The sequence below is a fragment of the Crinia signifera genome, chromosome 4, assembly GCF_055691185.1.
Source record: "Crinia signifera chromosome 4, ASM5569118v1, whole genome shotgun sequence".
NCBI lineage: Eukaryota > Metazoa > Chordata > Amphibia > Anura > Myobatrachidae > Crinia > Crinia signifera.
This window is the reverse complement of record NC_139220.1, coordinates 171,018,375-171,043,570: the sequence shown is the minus strand read 5'-3', so window position 1 is coordinate 171,043,570 and position 25,196 is coordinate 171,018,375. Positions and strand designations below refer to the sequence as shown.

At 48.3% G+C, this 25,196-nt stretch overlaps 1 protein-coding gene across 1 annotated transcript in view; it reads left to right on the top strand.

Moving 5' to 3' along the window:
- Window positions 1–25,196, top strand: part of LOC146074632 (pendrin-like) — a 206,884-nt gene that overhangs the window by 103,634 nt on the left and 78,054 nt on the right. The window contains exons 2-3 of the mRNA XM_083182960.1: window positions 1,158–1,309; window positions 17,231–17,370. Of these exons, the coding sequence (XP_083039086.1) occupies window positions 1,158–1,309; window positions 17,231–17,370 (292 nt within the window). The remainder of the gene's footprint in view (window positions 1–1,157; window positions 1,310–17,230; window positions 17,371–25,196) is intronic.

Genomic DNA, 25,196 nt, shown 5'->3' with positions numbered 1-25,196 from the left:
AATCGTGGCTGATTAGTGTGCGGCTGGGGAAGATTAGCTTTAGGTACTAGTGGGGCGACTATGGGTTAGGCATCCAGGAAGGGGGGGGGGGGAGGTGTTAGGCACTTATAAGGGGTGGTTAGGCTGCGAGGTGGGGGGTTAGGTTTAGGCAGTGGGATATGGGGGTTTGGGTTATGCACTAGCTGGGAGGGTAAGGGTCCAGCTGCATGGAAGGAAGGATTAGGCTGCTAGGAAGGATGCTTAGGGTTGGGGGGGGGGGGGGGGGGCAGGGGGATAGTATGTATACTTATCTTTGCCCTGTCAGGATTCCCTCCTTTGGGATGTCGGTGTCGGTATTCTGACCGCCGGTCATCCATATGTATCCGGACTAACTCATACCCCTTTTCCACTGCTTCTAAAACCTTGCCGTGATAATCCAACATAGCTAGCTTGCAGGGTCAGTCCTGGGAAGAACCCGGATTAAAAAGTAGTTTAAACGGGCAAGTCGGATCCCTCCAATTTACAGCTGGAAATGCTGCTTCCCGCAGTGATGACACACATCCAGGCCCAGAGACATCAGGGGGTAAAGCTGGGGTCTTACTGTTTTTGAGACTGCTGGTGGCTACTGCTCCCATGTACAGGTGTAAACAGCTCCAACTCAGATATAATTTGGGTTGGACCCAGTTGTGTAAAGGCATCAGTCCTGGGTCTGACCTGGGTTGAAACTGTGTTTCAAACTTTGAGTCAGACCCGTGACAGGTGGAAAATAGGTATAAGTGCTTCCAATAGTAATTGATTTACTGACTATATTATTTCATTTTGCTCCTCTGTATATTCCAAACTTCCACTGTGTTTACAGGTTTATTATATTATGTTTCAGGTATTATACAATCACTCAGTGGCGTAACTAGATATATGTGGACAGCATAGCAAAAGTTTGTAAGGGCCCCTATTTATCACCTAATGCTGAAAAATGTATATAGCACATGATACTTTGACAGGTAAAGTGGGCCCCTCTCAGCTCTGGGCCCCATAGCAGCTGCACCCCCTGCACCTATGGTAGTTACGCCCTTGCTATCACTACAGTAAAGTAACTGAATAGCTCATAAATATAAAAAGGCAAGTTAGCGCATCATGTTGACATGATCACTGAAAGGCTTTTTTTCTGTCAAATTCAGATGCTGTCAGAAAATATGGATGTGCCCGTCTCTGCATATGATGAGTATCTTGTGTCTCGATCTATTTATTCTGAACCAAGATTCCAGCAGGAAAACGAGAGGAACGAGGCTGTATGGAAGAGTGTTCCGCAGAGGCTAAAAAACAGCTGCAGGTTGTTAATACCATTATTTTCTATTAAACTGAATGCTGCATAGTTCTGTTTAAAAAAGTAATAAATCTGCATACTATACAAAGCACAAATGTAATAACACTAAGTTTATAGTGACCTATAAATTACAGGTTGTTGTTGTTGTTTAATAAGCAGTGTTGTGATTTCTAATTCAGTAAGAAGAACCATGCACATGTTACCAATACATGATTCAGTGATGGAACTTGTGGGTGATGAGTCCAAGTGCAAAAATATAATTTGGGCCCCACTCCTTCACTCCAACCCCGGTTCACAATATGCCACACAGCAGTATTGGGCCCCTTAATCCTCAGGGGCCTGGTGCAATGCACATGCTGCACCAATGGTACTTCCACATCTGACATGATTGATGCAACTACATATTTGTAGGCCAAATGCTGCAAAAAAAAAGTAAAGTCAGAAAAGTCTAGCGAAGGCTATTCTAAGCTGGGAGGCACAAGCCTATGAGGGCATATAACATGATAGCTGGAAAGTCCCAAACAATAATGTAATGGTGGTATTTACTCTCCTTGGATCAGTGGTCGAAGTGGAAATTTTGAAGTGGGGGTATGGAAAAATAGAAATGTTCTTTTGCGCGCTCCAGAAAAGGGGGTGTGGCCACAAAAAGGGGAGTGGTCATACAAAAGGGGCATGTCCTTAAAGGGGTGTACACACAGAGCAAATTTGCGCTATTTTCTAAGCAATCTGACTAGATTGCTTAGAAAGTAAGCACAGATCTCTCCATGTGTATGCTCAGAGAAATTAAATATCTCTTGCTAACTAAGTCAGTGCATGCAGTCCCAATCTAGTTAGATTTCTTAGCAAATGACTGCAAATCTCTCTGTGTGTGCAGAATGAGAGATACTGATCGCAATCTCTCATTCTGAACAACTACCCGGACTTTTTTTGCTTAAGCAAAATTTCTAAGAAAAATTGCTTAGCAAAATTGTTTAGCAAAATCTCTGCGTGTGTATGTGCTCTGCATGGGAGATCTTTACACCAGCAAAATTGCTTAGCAAAATAGCTTAGCACAGATCTCTTTACGTGTGTATGCCCCCTTTAGTAAAATGTACCACACCATGTACACACGGAATGCTGAAAAATACCCATGGAATGAGACAAAATTCACACAGAATAAATAAAAATTTACATTATGCCACACGTAATAAACCAAAATTCACATGGATTGAGCCAAAAATCACACATAATGGGGGAAATTTACTAAGAATGCAAATACGTAAATTCGTATTTGCATTCTTCCTACGACTGCATAGGACTGTTTCAGTCGTATTCCGGAGGGTCATTTACAAAGCAGTCAGATACGACTGCTTTGTAACCCTCCGATGGTGTCATGATTCGTATTAGCGGCACATATATACGGCCGCTAATACGAATGTTTCAGGCAGTCTGCACGGATCAGTCAGATCCGTGCAGGCTGCAAGGTGTAAAAAAAATATAGATAAATAAATAAATGAAAAAAAAAACAGCGTGGGGTCCCCCCCCCCCCATGGCTGTAACCAGCACCAGGCTCAAGGAGCCGGGGCTGGTAATAAAGAATCAGGAAACCCCGCAAATAGGGGTTCCCCGATTTTTTACAACCAGCCCCAGGCTCCATGGCCGGGGCTGGTTCCCAAAATACGGGGGACAAAATGACTAGGGGTCCCCCGTATTTTAAGAACCAGCCCCAGGCCAAACCAGCCAGCAGGGTAATGTCACAGCCGGGGGACACTTATGATATAAGGTCCCGCGGCCAAAACATCACCCTACTGACCAGTCAGCCTGGCCAGGGGCCCTGGGGGAGTGGGGACCCCCCAATGAAGGGGTCCCCCCCCTCCAGGACTTACCTGACCAGGCTGAAGCCTGGTGCTGTCCCCAGTGACACTGGGCTGTGGTCACCGGGCTGATTTCAGTGTAAAAAAAAAAGAATAAACTATTGTCTAATACTGGGGAACTATGAGTCCCAGCAAGCCTCCCCCGCAAGCTGGGACTTGGAGAACCACAAGTCCCAGCCTGCGGGGCATTAAAGGGCCCGCTGGCACTTGTAGTTCCACAGTATTAAAAATAGTAAAATAAAACACATTGACACACACTTAAAATAAACTTTAATACATCCAAAGCCCATACATAGTGATACTTACCTATCTTGAGCCCGTAGGTAGCCCTGGTCCTGATGTCCGGTCTCTTGGTCCTGTGTCGGCGTTCTGCTCCATGTCGACCGTCGCTGTCCATGTCGCTGTCGGTGTCCGGGTCCGACGAAATCCATGCCTGATTTTTTATTACCGGCCCCGGCTCCTTGAGCCTGGTGCTGGTTACAGCTGTGGGGGGACCCCACGCCATTTTTTTTATGTTATTTATTTAATTTTCTATTTTTTAACACTGAAGCCTGCACGGATCTGACTGATCCGTGCAGGCTGAAGCCAAATACGACAGGCCTATTTGGCCGGGCATTTCACGCCTAATAGCAGCCGTATTTTCAATACGGCTGCTTAGTAAATCAGGAACCACCATTCTTTTGAATGGTGATTCCTGTCGTATTCTATCGATGGTGTAGACATTCGTATTTGTAAATACAAATACGAATGTCCCATCAATATGAATACGAATTTTTGTATTTTTGGCTTAGTAAATGCCAAAAATACAAATACACTCCAAAAATTCGTATTTTCCTACGAATCCATATTAGTAAATTTCCCCCAATAAGTCAAAATTCACATTATGCCACACGGAATAAGACAAAATTCACATGGATTGAGCCAGAATTCACACATAATAAGTCAAAATTCACATTATAACACATGGACTAAGCCACAATTCAGAGACATAGGGACAGTGATAGCTCGGACAAAGTGACAGTGAGTTACAGCAGTGACAAAGAGAGAGTGACAACAGGGAGAGAGAGTGACAGAGGGGACGCAGGGAGAGCGAGAGTGACAGATGGGACACAGGGAGAGCCAGAGTGACAGAGGGAATGTGGGCGGGGCCTAAGGGCGCCCCACTTGCTGCGCGTACTCACTTGCTGCGCTCCGTCTCTCACCTTCGGGCCTGCAACGGTTCCGGTACCTTCCTCTTGCTCCACTGGTCTCCGGAAGCGACTGCACCTGTAGGGGAAACACAGGGGGGGGGGGGGAAACCCCTTAAGGGGGGGAGGGGATGCTCATCACAGGCACTATTGGCCTCAGAATAGTTACACCCGCTTGTGGAACACGGCAGGTGTAACTGGGGTGGGGGAACACTCCGGGGAGGGGAAGGAGCACAAACAACACGACAACAGATTCAATACAATCTCTACTCACCCGTCGTTTACTGGTCCGCCGTCACGCTTCCAATACGGATACCGGCACCTGAAAATGAACTCGCGTAACCTCCTGCTCCCTAGGGCAGGGCAATACACCAACGCGCCTGCGGCTAAACGCCCGCGCACCCTGCGGCCTGAAGCCGTCTTACGTAACTCGCAACCTAGCGCTGGATCCTTAGATGCCACAGCCTAGCGTCGCGCAACCTGTGACCTAGCGCCGGATCTCCCGATGCCACGGCCTAGCGTCGCGCAACCTGTGACCTAGCGCCGGATCTCCCGATGCCACGGCCTAGCGTCACGCAACCTAGCGCCTAACGCCCGCGCAACCTGTGACCTAGTGCCGGATCTTCCGATGCCACGGCCTAGCGTCACGCCACCTGGCGCCTAACGCCCGCGCAACCTGAAAGAGAACACAATCTGCACAGGGCCACGATGGGTGAACCCAAGTACAGCATACAGTACACGGTGTCAAGTAAAACAGTACAATGTAAAGAGACAACACTGCACCAACACCTAGCGAGGGCCTACCTCCCTCTGGTTGCTTCCAGCCTTACCACAATAACCCTTGTGGCGATACCTGAATTCGCGGCCTGTCGATACAGGCCTGTTACTTCTACGGAGAGGCCTCAGCCCTAGCAGGGTCTGGGCCTCTTACACAACCAGGGCCTTGCGCCCTGCAACACAGATGGGCCTGGTGCCCAGTAACCCAGGTGGACCTGGGGCCCAACAACGCAATAGGGCCTGAGGGCCGACTATATAGGGGCCTAAAGCCCAGAGCACCACTGGGCCTAATGCCCAACAACACGCAAAGGGGCCTAATGCCCAGCAACACACAAATGGGGCCTAATGCCCAACGCGCAGACCTAAGGTCCCCACGGGCCTAGAGCCCGACTATGGCCCCGCAGGCCTGGTGCCTGAATTGGGCCCACGGGCCTATTGCCCGAACACCTGGTGGTCTAGGGAGGGGACCCACATGTGGACTTACCCGTCCTAGGGCCTTCCGCTGGACCAAGCCTGGTCCAGCCACGAGGGTGGTCCATCTTCGCCGGAGGTGGGATGCTTCCCACCACCTCCGGGCTTCCTGAAGTCTTCACCGGGGCAGCGGGGGCCGGGGCAAGCTCTTTTGCGTTGCACCCCGCCGCACCCGGGCTTCTTCCGTCTTCGCCGGCTGTCCCCGGCACTGTGTCCTTCGCCCGGCGGGCGGCAGCGTGTAGCAGTCCTGCGCACACAGCTGCCGCCTCCCGGGGCTTCCGGCGGCAATCCTGTCTCCGTCCAGCGCTCTCCTCTCTCCTCGTCCTCCGTCGCCGAACTCCGCTTCCCGCCCCCGGCGCTGGTTAGTTCAAACCAGCGCCCGGGGGCGGGGCTCGTGACGTGGCGAGCCAGGATTGGCTCGCCGCCACCTCTTCCCAATTGGGCGCCAGAGCGAGAGCCATGATTGGCTCTCCTTTGGCGCCGTATTCGAATTTCCTTTGTTCGTGGGGACCAGCGGTGAAGGCTCGCCGCTGCCCCCACACCCGGCGTCACTGGAGGGTCTGCTTCCGGCTCCCTGGGGTGGCGCCAGGCCACCCCAGGCCAGGAAGCAGGCACCAACCAGCAGCAGGGCCAGTGACCGCACGAGTACACTGGTCCTGGCTGCAGGGGGCGGCGCCACCCGGCGGCGGCACTGCCCCTTTCGTCCCGGTGCTACTGCACCGGGGCGTACTTCTACACTTGCCCCCCCCTTTTCCTTTGTGGTCCCCACAAAGTGAGCCATTACCTGCGTTCCGGCATCGGGGTCACCCTTGTCCTCTCGGGAGGTCGGTCCTGGTCCGGGTGTCCCATCTGGGGTGCCTGGGCCAGCATCTGTGGAAGGAAAACTCACCTCCCCCTCCTCGTCTGGGGGTGTGGCTTCCGGGTATAGGTCTCCTGTGTCGAGGGTGGTTGTCCCCAGGGACTGGTCCTGGTCCTCTGTGGGCGGTGGACTCCTGTGTTTGGCTTCCGGCCTCCTCCGCCGACTCCTCTGAGGGAGGGGTCGTTCGCCGTGGTCACCCGCCATAGGCCAACAGGGAGATTCTCCTTCCAAGGGCATCACCTCTACCCATTCTTCTCCCATCCTGCAGGGGGCCTCCATCCGGTTTTCCTGTCGAGGGGTTGCCGTCTGGCCACCGGTCGTTCCCTCTGGGGCACTCCCTACCTCTCGGGCAGCCGCCCTTGAGGGCGGGGGGTCGTCATCTTCTTCCATAGTCTCCCAACCGTCGTCCTCAGATCCTCCAGGGTCAGTCTCTTCCCGCGAATCGTAGTCCATAGGCCAGGGGCATTCAGGGCGTATGTGGTCGAGGTCGCAGCAGCCTGTGCACCTCTCCGATTCCTCTGCGCTCCAGTCGTCCTCTGAGGACCAGTTGGTGGGGTCATGGTGGTCGACATACCCTTGGCACCAATTCTTAATCGTCTGGGCGGAGACGTAGGGGCAATCCGGCGGTTCGTGGTCCACCTCATTGCAGAGTTCGCACCAGGGCTCGTCCCATTCGGTATCCTCTCTTGCTGTGTAGCCTTCGTCTCTCCCAATGGTATCTGCTAACCACTGTGCCCTCGGCGAGACGTCTCGCTCCAGGACGTCCTCTTCCTCCGCGGACTTCCTTCCTCCTATCGGCACGCCCCTACCTTCCGGAGCTTCTGGTCCCAACCGTTCGAGTTGGAGACTGGTCCGGCATGGGGAGTGGCGAGGGTTCCTGGATGTGCCTTCCTGCCCTGTCCAACATGGGGGCATTTCCGCGATCCAGAAGGGAGATATCACGGCCATCTCCGTCACCAAGGGGTCTAGATGCCTTGGCCCCATCCACTCCGTCGATCTGGTTATTTCCATTGCAGCCTGGCTCTGGGGGCAGTCGCTGGTAAAGTGCCCCATCTGCTGACACGTCCGGCAAGGGGTCATCAGAGCCTTTGCGAGCCTCTCCTCCCGTCGCTGGTCCTTGTCGCGCTGGATGGACCTCTGTACAATCCTCATCAGGTCCGCTCCTGTCACTGTCACCCAACCGTCTTCATCAACACAGGGGTAAGGCGCTTCCAGGAGGTCCCTCCGGCGGGTCTCCCTGGGGGTGCCCCACATCGCAACTGTGGATTCAGATCCTGCCGACTACGCCAAATGTGGGCGGGGCCTAAGGGCGCCCCACTCGCTGCGCGTACTCACTTGCTGCGCTCCGTCTCTCACCTTCGGGCCTGCAACGGTCCCGGTACCTTCCTCTTGCTCCACTGGTCTCCGGAAGCGACTGCACCTGTAGGGGAAACACAGGGGGGGGGGGGGGAAACCCCTTAAGGGGGGGAGGGGATGCTCATCACAGGCACTATTGGCCTCAGAATGGTTACACCCGCTTGTGGAACACGGCAGGTGTAACTGGGGTGGGGGTACACTCCGGGGAGGGGAAGGAGCACAAACAACACGACAACAGATTCAATACAATCTCTACTCACCCGTCGTTTACTGGTCCGCCGTCACGCTTCCAATACGGATACCGGCACCTGAAAATGAACTCGCGTAACCTCCTGCTCCCTAGGGCAGGGCAATACACCAACGCGCCTGCGGCTTAACGCCCGCGCACTCTGCGGCCTGAAGCCGTCTTACGTAACTCGCGACCTAGCGCTGGATCCTTAGATGCCACAGCCTAGCGTCACGCAACCTGTGACCTAGCTCCGGATCTACCGATGCCACGGCCTAGCGTCGCGCAACCTGTGACCTAGCGCCGGATCTCCCGATGCCACGGCCTAGCGTCACGCAACCTAGCGCCTAACGCAAGCGCAACCTGTGACCTAGCGCCGGATCTTCCGATGCCACGGCCTAGCGTCACGCCACCTGGCGCCTAACGCCCGCGCAACCTGAAAGAGAACACAATCTGCACAGGGCCACGATGGGTGAACCCAAGTACAGCATACAGTACACGGTGTCAAGTAAAACAGTACAATGTAAAGAGACAACACTGCACCAACACCTAGCGAGGGCCTACCTCCCTCTGGTTGCTTCCAGCCTTACCACAATAACCCTTGTGGCGATACCTGAATTCGCGGCCTGTCGATACAGGCCTGTTACTTCTACGGAGAGGCCTCAGCCCTAGCAGGGTCTGGGCCTCTTACACAACCAGGGCCTTGCGCCCTGCAACACAGATGGGCCTGGTGCCCAGTAACCCAGGTGGACCTGGGGCCCAACAACGCAATAGGGCCTGAGGGCCGACTATATAGGGGCCTAAAGCCCAGAGCACCACTGGGCCTAATGCCCAACAACACGCAAAGGGGCCTAATGCCCAGCAACACACAAATGGGGCCTAATGCCCAACGCGCAGACCTAAGGTCCCCACGGGCCTAGAGCCCGACTATGGCCCCGCAGGCCTGGTGCCTGAATTGGGCCCACGGGCCTATTGCCCGAACACCTGGTGGTCTAGGGAGGGGACCCACATGTGGACTTACCCGTCCTAGGGCCTTCCGCTGGACCAAGCCTGGTCCAGCCACGAGGGTGGTCCCTCTTCGCCGGAATTGGGATGCTTCCCACCACCTCCGGGCTTCCTGCAGTCTTCACCGGGGCAGCGGGGGCCGGGGCAAGCTCTTTTGCTTTGCACCCCGCCGCACCCGGGCTTCTTCCGTCTTCGCCGGCTGTCCCCGGCACTGTGTCCTTCGCCCGGCGGGCGGCAGCGTGTAGCAGTCCTGCGCACACAGCTGCCGCCTCCCGGGGCTTCCGGCGGCAATCCTGTCTCCATCCAGCGCTCTCCTCTCTCCTCGTCCTCCGTCGCCGAACTCCGCTTCCCGCCCCCGGCGCTGGTTAGTTCAAACCAGCGCCCGGGGGCGGGGCTCGTGACGTGGCGAGCCAGGATTGGCTCGCCGCCACCTCTTCCCATTGGGCGCCAGAGCGAGAGCCATGATTGGCTCTCCTTTGGCGCCGTATTCGAATTTCCTTTGTTCGTGGGGACCAGCGGTGAAGGCTCGCCGCTGCCCCCACACCCGGCGTCACTGGAGGGTCTGCTTCCGGCTCCCTGGGGTGGCGCCAGGCCAGGAAGCAGGCGCCAACCAGCAGCAGGGCCAGTGACCGCACAAGTACACTGGTCCTGGCTGCAGGGGGCGGCGCCACCCGGCGGCGGCACTGCCCCTTTCGTCCCGGTGCTACTGCACCGGGGCGTACTTCTACAGGGACACAGGGAGAGCAACAGCAGGGGCCAGGGATGGAAAACAAGGGGATGCCAATGCAGATGAGGAACAGGCTGGTCACTGCCCTCACAACCTGCTGCACAGTGCTGCTTCTGTGCACATCACATTCATTGAAATAAATTTGGGATCAGGAGAACTGGCTAATTTCAGAGCAGGTGAACACACACACACTCACACGTGTCCTCTACCCCAAACACACATATACAGCTACCTTTGCAACGGGTGGGGGGCAACACAGAAAATGGCAGGCAAAAGGGGATGCAGAACAGAGCCGCGTGACAATTTTGTGCCTGGTACCGGGCCGTGCAATGCGGTGAGGAACAGATGACTGGCTGGTCAGACATCGGCGGTTGGGTGGGAGAACAAGAGGGGATTGGGGCCACAGACGCCAGTCTGCGTAGGAATGTGATTGCACAGGCACCGGGCAGGGGACTGGAGTATTATATTGTATTAGTTACACAGGTTCTGTGGCTGGCTCACTTCAAGACTCAATTTCAACTGTTTTGTTTTTTTTTAAACAGCCATCAGACTTCATTCCGACTGTATTTTTTTAATCAGCCACAGAACCCGTGTAATTAATATGTCTCCAGTTTTAAAGGGATGAGGTGGCAACCCTAGGTGAGAGGTTTGGGGGATGAGGTGAGGGGGCAGAGAGAGATGGGGGCAGAGTGCTGGGTTAAGTGAGTGTGTGTGGGGATGAGGGGATCATAGCACATAGCAAAAGGTTTCCATTTATAACTTTGTCCTTATAAACTCCCCCCCCCCCTGCACTCACCGGCACTGGCAGCCACATCTCCTGCACAGCGGCAGGGGGAGCCTGGTCTCCTGCACAATGGCAGCTGAAGCCAGAGGGAGCCAGGTGTAGTGCACAGTGGAGCCTCCGAGTCTTCAGCACGGCAACAGCTGGAGCAGGACTCCTGCACAGTAAAAGCTGCAGCTGGGAAGCCGGGTTTCCTGCAGACGCGGCTGCTGTGTGGATGGCGCATATAGATATTTTTCCAAAAAATAGTACTAAACCTATTATATTATTAATACCCCTTTCAGACCGAGATTAGGGTCCGTCTCAGAAGTGACCCGGCATTTGTGAACTGTAAGCTCTGCTTCCGACCCGGTTTATTGCAGGGTTGCTGACTTCACACGGGGCGGGCGGAGAGGTGGCACATCATCAGGGGGTGGGAGAGGAGGCAGCACTTGGAGATGACAGTGCCTTATCCATATTGGGAACGGGACCTGGGTCACTCGACCCGGGTTACCCGTTCACACTGCACTGCAACCCAGGTCAGTGCCGCTTCAACCCTGGTTGTGACCCGGGTGGACATCCTGGGTTGCTTGACCTGGGGTGGCACTTTCATTCCGCACCTCGACCCGGGTTGATTGTGCGGTCTGAAAGGGGTATAAGTGTATTAAAGAATAATAAAACATTACCCCAAATGGGTCACTCATGTAAATTTGCTACGGATAAATATTGGTATAGGGGACAGTGGAGAGAGTAGGAGAGGGGAGTGATGGTGCTCGGGGGTTTGGTGAGGATAGTTTGATGTAAAGAAAAATGGGAAACTGGGAGCAATAACTGTAGGCTGGGTGTTGGAATGATGTATAAACAGGGAGCAATAACTGTAGGCAGGATGTTGATAATGAAGGTGATGGGAAGGTGATCCCTGACTGAGGTAGATGTTAAGGTAACCTGTCCAGTGGTAAGGCAATGCCTGTTGTCTCACCGAATGGTGGTGGTGTCGCGGTACCCAGGTCCCTTCACGTCAATCCTGGAGTAGATGATGTACCTCCGAAGATAACGTAAGTGGTTCAGGGTATGCAGGTGGTATGTAGAAAAGGTAGTAGTAGCTTACCGTATGGTTCCGATGTATCAGCCGATATCGATGATGCGTGACTTCCCCTAGTCTCGATGTGCTGGTACGGTTTCAGAGACTAATGTGTCCGTGCGGTGGGCGAAAAGGGGACTTGGGGGTGCCCGTATAACAATAATGAGGAGTGGACTGGTGTAATTATACAGATAGCATTTATTGTGACTATTACAGATAGTTAGTAACAATAAAAGTATTACCAGTGAAAGAATTGTACCAGTAACAACTGGAACAATGAAAGCAAGGTGGGGTAGCAAATAGTTACCATGAGAGCTGTAGCCAAACGCGTTTCATCCTGTTTAAGGACTTTTTCAATGGCAGAATGAAGTGGTGATGTCCTGTGGTTTAAATAGGGTGAAGTATGAGATGCAGCTGTGGTGCCCGGCGTCCTGATCACTTCCGGGGGCGTGTGGCTGATTTGCGCATGTGCAAGGGCCGGGCGCTAGAGCCTGAATGTGAATAGTAGGTATGGGCGAAATTTGCGCAGGCGTGGAAGGCGGACAGAACGTCCGGGAGTGGAGGAGAAGGATGGGGTAGGACAGGAGGCGGATGAAGCGTATAAAGGGGGCGGAAGGAGCCGGGGATGCCGGGATTTGTAGTGATGCAGCGAACGCTGTGACGCGGCGGCTGCTGGTGACAAGCAGACCGGATGCGATCAGAGCGTTAATGGGGGGCGGAGGATGCCGGGATTTGTAGTATTCAGGTCACTCCGCGTATCAGACAAGATGTGACTGTGGCGGAAATGATGTGGAGTGTATATGGGCGGCGGAGGGTGCCGGGAAATGTAGTCCTGCGGCCAATAATAATAACAGAGTGGGCAGGGATAGTGGTGCGCCTGCGTGAGGTGGAGGTAGATGGGATATGTCGTGAAGGGGGTGAAGCAATGATAATGATGTAATGGGTTAACTGAGTACAAGGTGTACTTTGGATAGGTGAGCAGGAATTGAGGGGTGAAAAAAGGTTATGGTGTGGCGATGTTGGCCAGAAAAAAACCATGGTGAAGATAGCAGACAGACTGGATAAAAAAGAAAAATAATAAAAGTGGAATAAAAATGAAAATGACAGACTGGATAAAAATGCAAAATGATAATGATAATAAAAACTGTTAATAAATGAAAAAAGGAAAAAGGAAAATTGAAAAAATAATATTAAGACAGAATTGAACAATCTACTCAACCAGGGCAAACAAATAGGCATTTCGACTAAAGCAGAGCACAATTTCCTCTACCCGTCCAACCCTGTCACACCTGTATTTTACTACCTGCCCAAGGTTCATAAAAATCAAACAAAACCACCTGGCCGGCCTATAGTATCAGGAGTAAACTGCCTGACTGCCCCCTTATCACAATACATTGATCGAAGTGGCAGGTAGTAAAATACAGGTGTGACAGGGTTGGACGGGTAGAGGAAATTGTGCTCTGCTTTAGTCGAAATGCCTATTTGTTTGCCCTGGTTGAGTAGATTGTTCAATTCTGTCTTAATATTATTTTTTCAATTTTCATTTTTCCTTTTTTCATTTATTAACAGTTTTTATTATCATTATCATTATCTGCAGCAATATGTAATACAACAAAGGGCATTCCTCAGAGACACCACACAAGTATTGAATATTCTCAACCAGACAAAATGGCATGAACATTACTTCATCGCCACCAGTGATGTCACTTCACTTTATACAGCTATTGATCACCAACAAGGCCTAGAGAGCATTGAATACTTTCTCAACCAGGATTCAACACTTGCATCACCACAAAAAACATTCATACTACAAGGGATAGAGTTTATATTGAAACACAACTACATGTGGTTTGAGGGTGACTTCTACTTACAGCGTAATGGGACTGCCATGGGGACCAAATTCGCCCCCAGCTACGCCAATCTCTTTATGAGCCACTGGGAGAATGCCAACATCTGGGCGCTGCTGGAGGCGAATTTGGTCCTGTGGGTCCGTTACATAGACGACGTGCTGTTCATTTGGGGCGGGGACGAGTCCTCATTGCTGACCTTTCTTGAACACATCAACAACAACACCAAGAACCTCAAATTTACAACCCAATATAGTCACACACAGGCAGAATTCCTCGATCTAGAAATCATCATCCGGGACAACCAAATACACACCAAAACTTTCCATAAAAAGGTCGATGTTAACAGCTACATCAGGGCAGACAGTAACCACCACCCCAGCTGGATTGCCAGCATTCCACGCAGCCAATTCACACGTATTAGACGCAATTGTTCTACTCTAACAGACTACGAGACACAAGGACAGGACCTTCAAAAACAATTTTTAGAGAAAAAATACAACACCACCACTGTCAATAAAGCTTACCAAGATTTAAAACAAAGAGATAGATGCGAACTCCTTAAGTACAAAGATAGCCACCCCCCTCCTCCCACCAATGACAACGTTTTCCTGATAACTGGCTACACTGATGCAGCACCACAATTCAAAGCCATTATTCACAAACATTGGCATCTTCTCCACTTAGATGACAAACTACAAACCTTTCTTCCATCAAAACCCGATATCGTTTTCAGAAAAGCCAAGGATATAGGGAGACAAGTGATCAAAAATCACTTGACAACCAGTGACATATCAACACAAATCACCCTAGAGGGACACCCCGTCAGTAAAGGATTCTTCCATTGTGGTAAATGCCACTGCTGCCAAACACTCCAATACAGACACACCAAACCCACCAACAACTTCACATCTAACCAAACAAAAGAACAGTTTTCCATTAACAAAACACTCACCTGCAATACTAAAAACACCATCTACCTCCTAGAATGCCCCTGCCACAGGCAATATGTGGGCCGCACTATTCGTAAACTGCACACCAGAATCAGTGAACACACCCGCAATATAAAAAATGGACGGCAACAACATAGTGTCTCAGAACACTTTAGACTTCAACATAACAGCGATCCCCAAGGATTAAAATTTATTGCCATTGATCAAGTCACCCCACTCTGGCGTGGAGGGGACCACGTCCAGAGGATCAACCGAGTGGAAAGCAGGTGGATCTTTAACCTGCAAACTTTGATCCCATTAGGTCTGAACATAGACCCTTAGGGTCAGCAACTCAGAAGGTCTCATACCCTTCTCCTCCTAAAACAATAACCTTCATCATTTTTATTATTATCATTTTTATTATTTTCATTCCTATTAATATTAATATTATTATTTTTTCAATTTTCATTTTTCCTTTTTTCATTTATTAACAGTTTTTATTATCATTATCATTTTGCATTTTTATCCAGTCTGTCATTTTCATTTTTATTCCACTTTTATTATTTTTCTTTTTTATCCAGTCTGTCTGCTATCTTCACCATGGTTTTTTTCTGGCCAACATCGCCACACCATAACCTTTTTTCACCCCTCAATTCCTGCTCACCTATCCAAAGTACACCTTGTACTCAGTTAACCCATTACATCATTATCATTGCTTCACCCCCTTCACGACATATCCCATCTACCTCCACCTCACGCAGGCGCACCACTATCCCTGCCCACTCTGTTATTATTATTATTATTGGCCGCAGGACTACATTTCCCGGCACCCTCCGCCGCCCATATACACTCCACATCATTTCCGCCACAGTCACATCTTGTCTGATACGCGGAGTGACCTGAATACTACAAATCCCGGCATCCTCCGCCCCCCATTAACGCTCTGATCGCATCCGGTCTGCTTGTCACCAGCAGCCGCCGCGTCACAGCGTTCGCTGCATCACTACAAATCCCGGCATCCCCGGCTCCTTCCGCCCCCTTCATACGCTTCATCCGCCTCCTGTCCTACCCCACTCCTTCTCCTCCACTCCCGGACGTTCTGTCCGCCTTCCACGCCTGCGCAAATTTCGCCCATACCTACTATTCACATTCAGGCTCTAGCGCCCGGCCCTTGCACATGCGCAAATCAGCCACACGCCCCCGGAAGTGATCAGGACGCCGGGCACCACAGCTGCATCTCATACTTCACCCTATTTAAACCACAGGACATCACCACTTCATTCTGCCATTGAAAAAGTCCTTAAACAGGATGAAACGCGTTTGGCTACAGCTCTCATGGTAACTATTTGCTACCCCACCTTGCTTTCATTGTTCCAGTTGCTACTGGTATAATTCTTTCACTGGTAATACTTTTATTGTTACTAACTATCTGTAATAGTCACAATAAATGCTATCTGTATAATTACACCAGTCCACTCCTCATTATTGTTATACGGGCACCCCCAAGTCCCCTTTTCACCCACCGCACGGACACATTAGTCTCTGAAACCGTACCAGCACATCGAGACTAGGGGAAGTCACGCATCATCGATATCGGCTGATACATCGGAACCATACGGTAAGCTACTACTACCTTTTCTACATACCACCTGCATACCCTGAACCACTTACGTTATCTTCGGAGGTACATCATCTACTCCAGGATTGACGTGAAGGGACCTGGGTACCGCGACACCACCACCATTCGGTGAGACAACAGGCATTGCCTCACCGCTGGACAGGTTACCTTAACATCTACCTCAGTCAGGGATCACCTTCCCATCACCTTCATTATCAACATCCTGCCTACAGTTATTGCTCCCTGTTTATACATCATTCCAACACCCAGCCTACAGTTATTGCTCCCAGTTTCCCATTTTTCTTTACATCAAACTATCCTCACCAAACCCCCGAGCGCCATCACTCCCCTCTCCTACTCTCTCCACTGTATTACTAGGGGGACCGAGACTTCCCCCAAGGAGTGAGGGCTGCTAGGGGTTTTCCTCTCCGAGCGCTGTGCAGTTTTCTGTTTTACTATTGGTATAGGGGAGACTGATTCCTCAAAACATGTATTGTGACCCTTTCACACCACACTTCAGCCCGGGTTGATAAGTCATCAACCCGGCAATAACCCGGGGCGAGGTGTGGTGTGAAAACACTATTTTAAATTTTTCAGGTCCTGGCATTCAGACCTTGGTCAAAAGAAGGGTTAATCCTGGGTCGGACCCGGATTGCTGTGCCATGTGAATAGGTAACCTGGGTCGAGTGACCCGGGTTCCGTTCACACTATGGAGGAGGCATCACTTGAAGACAGCATTAGCTCCATGTGCTGCCACTTCCCCCACCCCAGAAGACGCGCCGCAGCTCCGCCACGTTCGCATGTGATGTCAGCGACCCAGCTTATTGCCTGGATGCTGTAGGGGCTAAACATCGCAAATGTCGGGTCGCTTCCGGGAGGGACCCATGTCCAAATTCCGGGTGCAACCTGGCATTTTCGATGTGAAAGGGGTATTAGTACTAGCTACTGGAAGTGCTGGCAGGAAGGTAATAACCTATATTATGAATGGCTGCTCATGTCATCCTGGAGGAGCACTGATTACAGACAGGCACAAGGTGGATCATGGCTCCCTGTTCCTGATGAAAGCTGCAGACATTGATGTACACTACAGTACATCAGTAAGATGTTAATGCCAAGGAGTACGATGAGCATATGCGATTCATCACCAGCTTCCAATTTCTTCAAAGATCAGTGCAATATGACTCTTGATGCTGTAATATTATTATAATTTTGTGTGCTTATCTGGCAGCTGCACATCTACAGAAGCTTGTGTAAGAATCAAGAAACTGTTTCCAGTCCTGAACTGGTTTCCGAAGTACCGATGGAAAGAATGGTTTGTACATGACCTTATCTCAGGACTTTGTACAGGACTTGTTGGAACATTACAAGGTAAGTTTTGTGTTTATGCAGCTTTCTTCAATAAGATATTACTGCCATTCTGTTTTCTTAAAATGTTCAGTATATAAATCAATCATATGTGTCATCTATATTAATACAAGGCCAAGTACTAGCTGAGCAACAGTGGCCATGTTAGAATAAGGTATGTACCTTGTATCTGTTGAGGAACTCCCAGCACTCTTCCCTTCCCTAGAAATATCCCTTCAGGTCTATGCAAGCCTGCCTCTGGTACACAGCCTGTACTATTCTTGGTGCTGATCAGTAAAAACGTATATTGCAAGTAATGCTTTAAGAAACTTAGAGGTATTAACAGCATTCAAAGAAACATTGTCAAATATGTATATATTCTTTTAATACTCTTGTTGTGAATGTTGATCACAAATAATGATATACCATCTATATAAATGTTCATTCTCTTTACCCATTTACACCTAATGTGCTTTGCGTACATGACTTATACTTGTCGCTATATTGGATCGCACATCCAAGACCAGTGGTCAGGGAACTCGGTCCTCATTACCCCACACAGTGCATGTTTTGCTGGTAACTCAGCAGGTGCACAGGTGTACTAATTACTCAGACACATTTTATAAGGTCCGCAGGTGGAGTTAATTATTTCACTTGTGATTCTGTGAGGAGACCTGCAAAACATGCACTGTGTGGGGTAATGAGGACTGATGTTCCCTGACCACTGTCCTAGACGCTACCCTGGATATCTCCATATAGTACGGGCTGTGACTACTCATTCCTGGGTGACATTCCTGGAATTTGAGACCTGGCCAAACTGATGGTCCAAGATTCAAATCTTATTAACGTTTGACATGTCATATCTGTTATATTTTGTATTTAGAATTTTTTTTTGCAGTTTATTTATATATCCTGCCTTATCTTCCTTGAGTGACATATATTATGATATTTGTATATTACTACGTTCACATTGGACAGAGTTGGTCTAGTTAGGGGTTCTTAGGCTCCATGCCCAGTCAGCCACAATATAATCGTGTATACATGTTACCTACTATACTAACCTGAAGGTTCTATATACTTGTTTGTAGTGGGAGAGCTGGGGTCCACCCAGCTCAGGTCATTAGTCTTTTGCCTCCTTTCCTATGAGGGGTGGGTTTGGGTGGGTAGATTTAATGGGATAGAATTAGAAGTTAAGGGATCCAAGTATTAAGTTGGGGTAGGCTATACAGGGTGGGGGGTTATAGGGTAGGGTTGTTTTGGGGGATCATTTTCTTTTTTTTATACTACTATAGTTATTACTGGTATATAATTACTATACTACATACTATATAGAATGTTTTTTTTTTATGCCTTTAATATGCAAATACTATCTTATTCTGTATTCCTACTTATCTCCTACTTGATGTACCCGAATGGCGCCTTCAGGGATTGAACCAGTGAAGTATTTTATGGGGTAACTTGCCTATCCTACTGTACTGCCTTGAAGAAACTCTGTATCTTATATGTTATCCTGTACAAAATCTCCTCTCATAACTATCACCATATTGCATGTGTCTTACTTTGGGACTCTGTCCGATATACTTTACACCTATGTTATACACTCGGATTGTTTGCTATTGTTGTTCGTCATGTAAAAATGTAATTGAATTTTATTGAATTTAAAAAAAATAAAAATTTCTCTAGTCTAGAGGTAACATTGTGGCATCTTTATGAGCCTTTCCTGTGCAAGGCCTATGTACATTCCTCTGCACTGCCAAAGCTAAAAACCAATGGCCCACACACCCTACTGGTGTCTGCTAATTTACCCCATATTGTAGTTACTATTAAACCCACTTGAAGCAAAAGCTAGTCTGCTACCTTCTATGTTTGTGCATGTGTGAGAAAGAGATGTAGATTCACTCTCTGCCAGCAGATGGCAACGTTTCAGAGACTCACGGACACTAGATAGATATATATATATATATATATATATATATATATATATATATATATATATATATATAATTTTCCAGGTAATCCGCACTCTGTTTAATATCGGGTAAAGGGGGGTGCTCCTACTGATGACCAAACATCAAAAGCATAGAGTAGATGAAAAGGGCACTCACCAATTTTTGTAAAATCTCAAAAGGTTTTTATTGGCATCAGGGAAACTGTTATACCACCATCGACGTAACGTAAGGTTTCGGCCCACACTGGACCATCATCAGGATAAGGTACAGCATTTAGGCACAGCAATGTACAATAAGCAACCTGGCATCCTTCCTCTAGAGAGGACACAACTACAATGCCTCACCGGGTCAGCCTATATAACCCTGGACAGGAAGTGGCATCACCCCTTACAGTCCAGCCAATCACCACTAAGCATATCCTAATGCACTTGAATAGACTCTTAAAAAGATGTAATAGTGCTCATCTGTATGATATATATTGAGTGTCTGCCCCCTGTGACTAGTTGGTGACAAGCCAGCTCTGTACATAGAAAGAAAAGCGCTGTTTGCACAAAACACAGTCGGGCCGGAAGCACGCTATGCATGTCACCCGGCTTGGGCGGAAGTGGCCTTAGTGCGTTCCACCTGCCGGAAGACGGCAGTGGAGCGTATAGTGTATGGGGAAATAATTCCTATTCCTGATGATGCCATTCTAGTAACGATGGACGTTGCATCGTTGTATACGGTGATTCCACACACCCAGAGGTTAGAGGTCATTAGAGAGACTCTATCGGATCCTACTAGGATTGGACCACCTACGGAATTTTTGGTTGATCTAACTAACTTGGTACTTACTAAAAACTACTTTTTGTACAGGGATAAGTACTACCTACAGGCCACCGGCACGGCTATGGGGTCCAATTTGGCCCCAGCCTATGCCAATTTATACATGGCTAAATATGAGAATACACATATTCTCCCTAACTTTGGTACCCACATCTTCTACTACTGTAGGTTTATAGATGATGTATTTTTGATCTGGTTGGGCACGGAGCAGGAGTTGGAGGACATGCCTTTTATGTTGAACAACCTGGAAACACCCATCCGCTTCACGTTTTCTTTCAGTTGTAGTAATATACATTTTTTGGATGTGACACTATATAGTGAAGGAGCTAGCCTAGGTTCGAGGCTGTTTCGCAAAGATATGGATCGTAATTCGTTGCTCCATGCAACCAGCCACCACCCTCCACACCTAAAGGAGAATTTACCAGTATCCCAATTCCTGAGGGTACTGAGGAATAACACCTCACCTACCACCACTGAAGAACAACTGGTTGAAATGCAAGCCAGATTTCTAGAACGGGGCTATTCGAATTCTACACTATGCTAGACAGAGATTTTCAACAGGCCCGGTTGTAACACCCACCGCTGATACGTGCCCGAGATTGATCTATACTAATACTTTTGACACAGGGGCATACAAGCGCAAGCAGAGACTGATCAAACATTGGCCGATTATCTCAACAGATCGGACCTTCAAAGATATTAGTCCGATTCCACCAATGTGCGCCTATCGGCGTGGACGTAACCTGAAAGATCTCTTAATGAGGCCATTGGCAGAACCCTCTATCAGTACTGGCAACTGGCTACCACCTCCAAAGAATGGCTGTTTTAGATGCAGTGATTGCACGACGTGCAGGTCGCTCAATGTTGGATCCTTCTTTACACACCCCCATATTGGGAGAAAAATACAGATCAAGCATCGCCTACATTGCAGCATGGATTATGTTGTTTATATTCTCATCTGTCCATGCGGCTTATACTACGTAGGCCTCACCAAAACAAGCTTCCGTGAGAGAATGGCCAACCATCGAACATCAATAAGGGCAGCTTTACTCACCAAAACAACTGATAAACCTGTTGCTAAACATTGTATGACACATGGCCATAGTGTAGCAAGCCTCCGACGAAATATTGTATTGATAAATTACCTTTTTCCAAATCCGTGAGTGCCGTTTCTTCCCCTGTGCCTGGGCTCAGGACAGGGTATCCAGATCTCTGTACCAGTCACCATAAGGGCACCGCGGTACTTGAAAACCTTTGTCCGGAGTGCCGAACATACCAGGATACTATATATATATATATATATATATATATATATAGAGTAGATGAAAAGGGCACTCACCAATTTTTGTAAAATCTCAAAAGGTTTTTATTGGCATCAGGGAAACTGTTATACCACCATCGACGTAACGTAACATTTCGGCCCACACTGGACCATCATCAGGATAAGGTACAGCATTTAGGCACAGCAATGTACAATAAGCAACCTGGCATCCATCCTCTACAGAGGACACAACTAGAATGCCGCTATGCGTGTCACCCGGCTTGGGCGGAAGTGGCGTTAGTGCGTTCCACCTGCCGGAAGACGGCAGTGGAGCGTATAGTGTATGGGGAAATAATTCAACACTCGCCGGGCCGGATGTACGCTCTGCGTGTCACCCGGTAACAGCGGAAGTGACAAATATGCGTGTCACACGCCGGCTCCCGGCGCTGGGACTCGCTTGTCAAGGAAATTGTCTGTTTCATTTAAATTAGGAATATATGGCCACTAGAGGATTGTGCAGGCTCTGTGTGGTAATGTGTACTTATCAATTGAACAATAAACACCAATCTAGTATTTGGGAGATTACTGCACATCGCATCAGGGGTCAAAGGTAATGATGCTCTCATTGTTAGACACTAAATGCCTGGGATATCATAAAGTGGTGATAAAGGAATAAAGGCCAACCCGGGTGGCAACACCTATGTCGGCATATACAGTCAAATGCATCTTACATGGTACAAAACTTTATATCTAAAGAATAAAGTGAAACAAAGAAAGAAAAACTACAATACAAATAAAATGATAAATCACAATATATCGTAAGTAAACTCACTATCATTAGGCAGTGATATACCACTATATAAAACAATACATGTTATTGTTTGTTTTTGTTATTTTGTGGATTTGATATATTTTTAAATTAAAATTGTATTTTTTATTTTTATCATTAATATGATATTGTTTTATAATTATTCAATAATCATGCGCATATATTTCTTGACATCAGGTACAGCTTCAGAATTTTTTATATACATAACTAAACAGAAAAAAACAAAACAAAACAAAGCAAAAAGAACAACCTGAGGACACCCACCCTAGCTTCGAAAAGAAAAAAATCCTAAAGGAAACAATGCAAAATCAATCCAAAAAACTTAAAAAACAGGAAAAGGGAAAAGGGTCGATGCTGTCACCGCAAAAATATAGACAATGGGTTATATTCATTCAGTCCACGGGGGGACAGCGTGTCCAAATCATGAATCCATTTTGCTTCTTTCTTTTCAGCATGGAATAACGGTCGCCACCCCTGGTTGGTCTCGGAACGTGATCAATGATCATACAACGGAGGCTTGCTACACTATGGCCATGTGTCATACAATGTTTAGCAACAGGTTTATCAGTTGTTTTGGTGAGTAATGCTGCCCTTATTGATGTTCGATGGTTGGCCATTCTCTCACGGAAGCTTGTTTTGGTGAGGCCTACGTAGTATAAGCCGCATGGACAGATGAGAATATAAACAACATAATCCATGCTGCAATGTAGGCGATGCTTGATCTGTATTTTTCTCCCAATATGGGGGTGTGTAAAGAAGGATCCAACATTGAGCGACCTGCACGTCGTGCAATCACTGCATCTAAAACAGCCATTCTTTGGAGGTGGTAGCCAGTTGCCAGTACTGATAGAGGGTTCTGCCAATGGCCTCATTAAGAGATCTTTCAGGTTACGTCCACGCCGATAGGCGCACATTGGTGGAATCGGACTAATATCTTTGAAGGTCCGATCTGTTGAGATAATCGGCCAATGTTTGATCAGTCTCTGCTTGCGCTTGTATGCCCCTGTGTCAAAAGTATTAGTATAGATCAATCTCGGGCACGTATCAGCGGTGGGTGTTACAACCGGGCCTGTTGAAAATCTCTGTCTAGCATAGTGTAGAATTCGAATAGCCCCGTTCTAGAAATCTGGCTTGCATTTCAACCAGTTGTTCTTCAGTGGTGGTAGGTGAGGTGTTATTCCTCAGTACCCTCAGGAATTGGGATACTGGTAAATTCTCCTTTAGGTGTGGAGGGTGGTGGCTGGTTGCATGGAGCAACGAATTACGATCCATATCTTTGCGAAACAGCCTCGAACCTAGGCTAGCTCCTTCACTATATAGTGTCACATCCAAAAAATGTATATTACTACAACTGAAAGAAAACGTGAAGCGGATGGGTGTTTCCAGGTTGTTCAACATAAAAGGCATGTCCTCCAACTCCTGCTCCGTGCCCAACCAGATCAAAAATACATCATCTATAAACCTACAGTAGTAGAAGATGTGGGTACCAAAGTTAGGGAGAATATGTGTATTCTCATATTTAGCCATGTATAAATTGGCATAGGCTGGGGCCAAATTGGACCCCATAGCCGTGCCGGTGGCCTGTAGGTAGTACTTATCCCTGTACAAAAAGTAGTTTTTAGTAAGTACCAAGTTAGTTAGATCAACCAAAAATTCCGTAGGTGGTCCAATCCTAGTAGGATCCGATAGAGTCTCTCTAATGACCTCTAACCTCTGGGTGTGTGGAATCACCGTATACAACGATGCAACGTCCATCGTTACTAGAATGGCATCATCAGGAATAGGAATTATTTCCCCATACACTATACGCTCCACTGCCGTCTTCCGGCAGGTGGAACGCACTAAGGCCACTTCCGCCCAAGCCGGGTGACATGCATAGCGTGCTTCCGGCCCGGCTGTGTTTTGTGCAAACAGCGCTTTTCTTTCTATGTACAGAGCTGGCTTGTCACCAACTAGTCACAGGGGGCAGACACTCAATATATATCATACAGATGAGCACTATTACATCTTTTTAAGAGTCTATTCAAGTGCATTAGGATATGCTTAGTGGTGATTGGCTGGACTGTAAGGGGTGATGCCACTTCCTGTCCAGGGTTATATAGGCTGACCCGGTGAGGCATTGTAGTTGTGTCCTCTCTAGAGGAAGGATGCCAGGTTGCTTATTGAACATTGCTGTGCCTAAATGCTGTACCTTATCCTGATGATGGTCCAGTGTGGGCCGAAACCTTACGTTACGTCGATGGTGGTATAACAGTTTCCCTGATGCCAATAAAAACCTTTTGAGATTTTACAAAAATTGGTGAGTGCCCTTTTCATCTACTCTATATATATATATATATATATATATATATATATATATATATATATATATATATATATATATATATATATATAGTATCCTGGTATGTTCGGCACTCCGGACAAAGGTTTTCAAGTACCGCGGTGCCCTTATGGTGACTGGTACAGAGATCTGGATCCCCTGTCCTGAGCCCAGGCACAGGGGAAGAAACGGCACTCACGGATTTGGAAAAAGGTAATTTATCAATACAATATTTCGTCAGGATGCGCTGTGATGTGTAAATGGTGCCAAAGGTGCAGTGAATTCACTGCACCTTTGGCACCATTTACACATCACAGCGCATCCTGACGAAAAGGCAATCTGCCTTGAAACGTTGAAGATCATGCTGTAATTCTCACTTATCATGTATTGATAAATTACCTTTTGCCAAATCTGTGAGTGCCGTTTCTTCCCCTGTGCCTGGGGTCAGGACAGGGGATCCAGATCTCTCTCTCTCTCTCTCTCTCTCTCTCTCTCTCTCTCTCTCTCTCTCTCTCTTTATATATATATATATATATATATATATACACATTACATACATTTCCACAGGAAAGATCCAACCCGTTTTAGCTCTGCAACTCCTTATACATGAATGGTCTAGGCCCAGGGTCCTTAAACTATTTTGCTCTGGGACCCCATCAGACAATA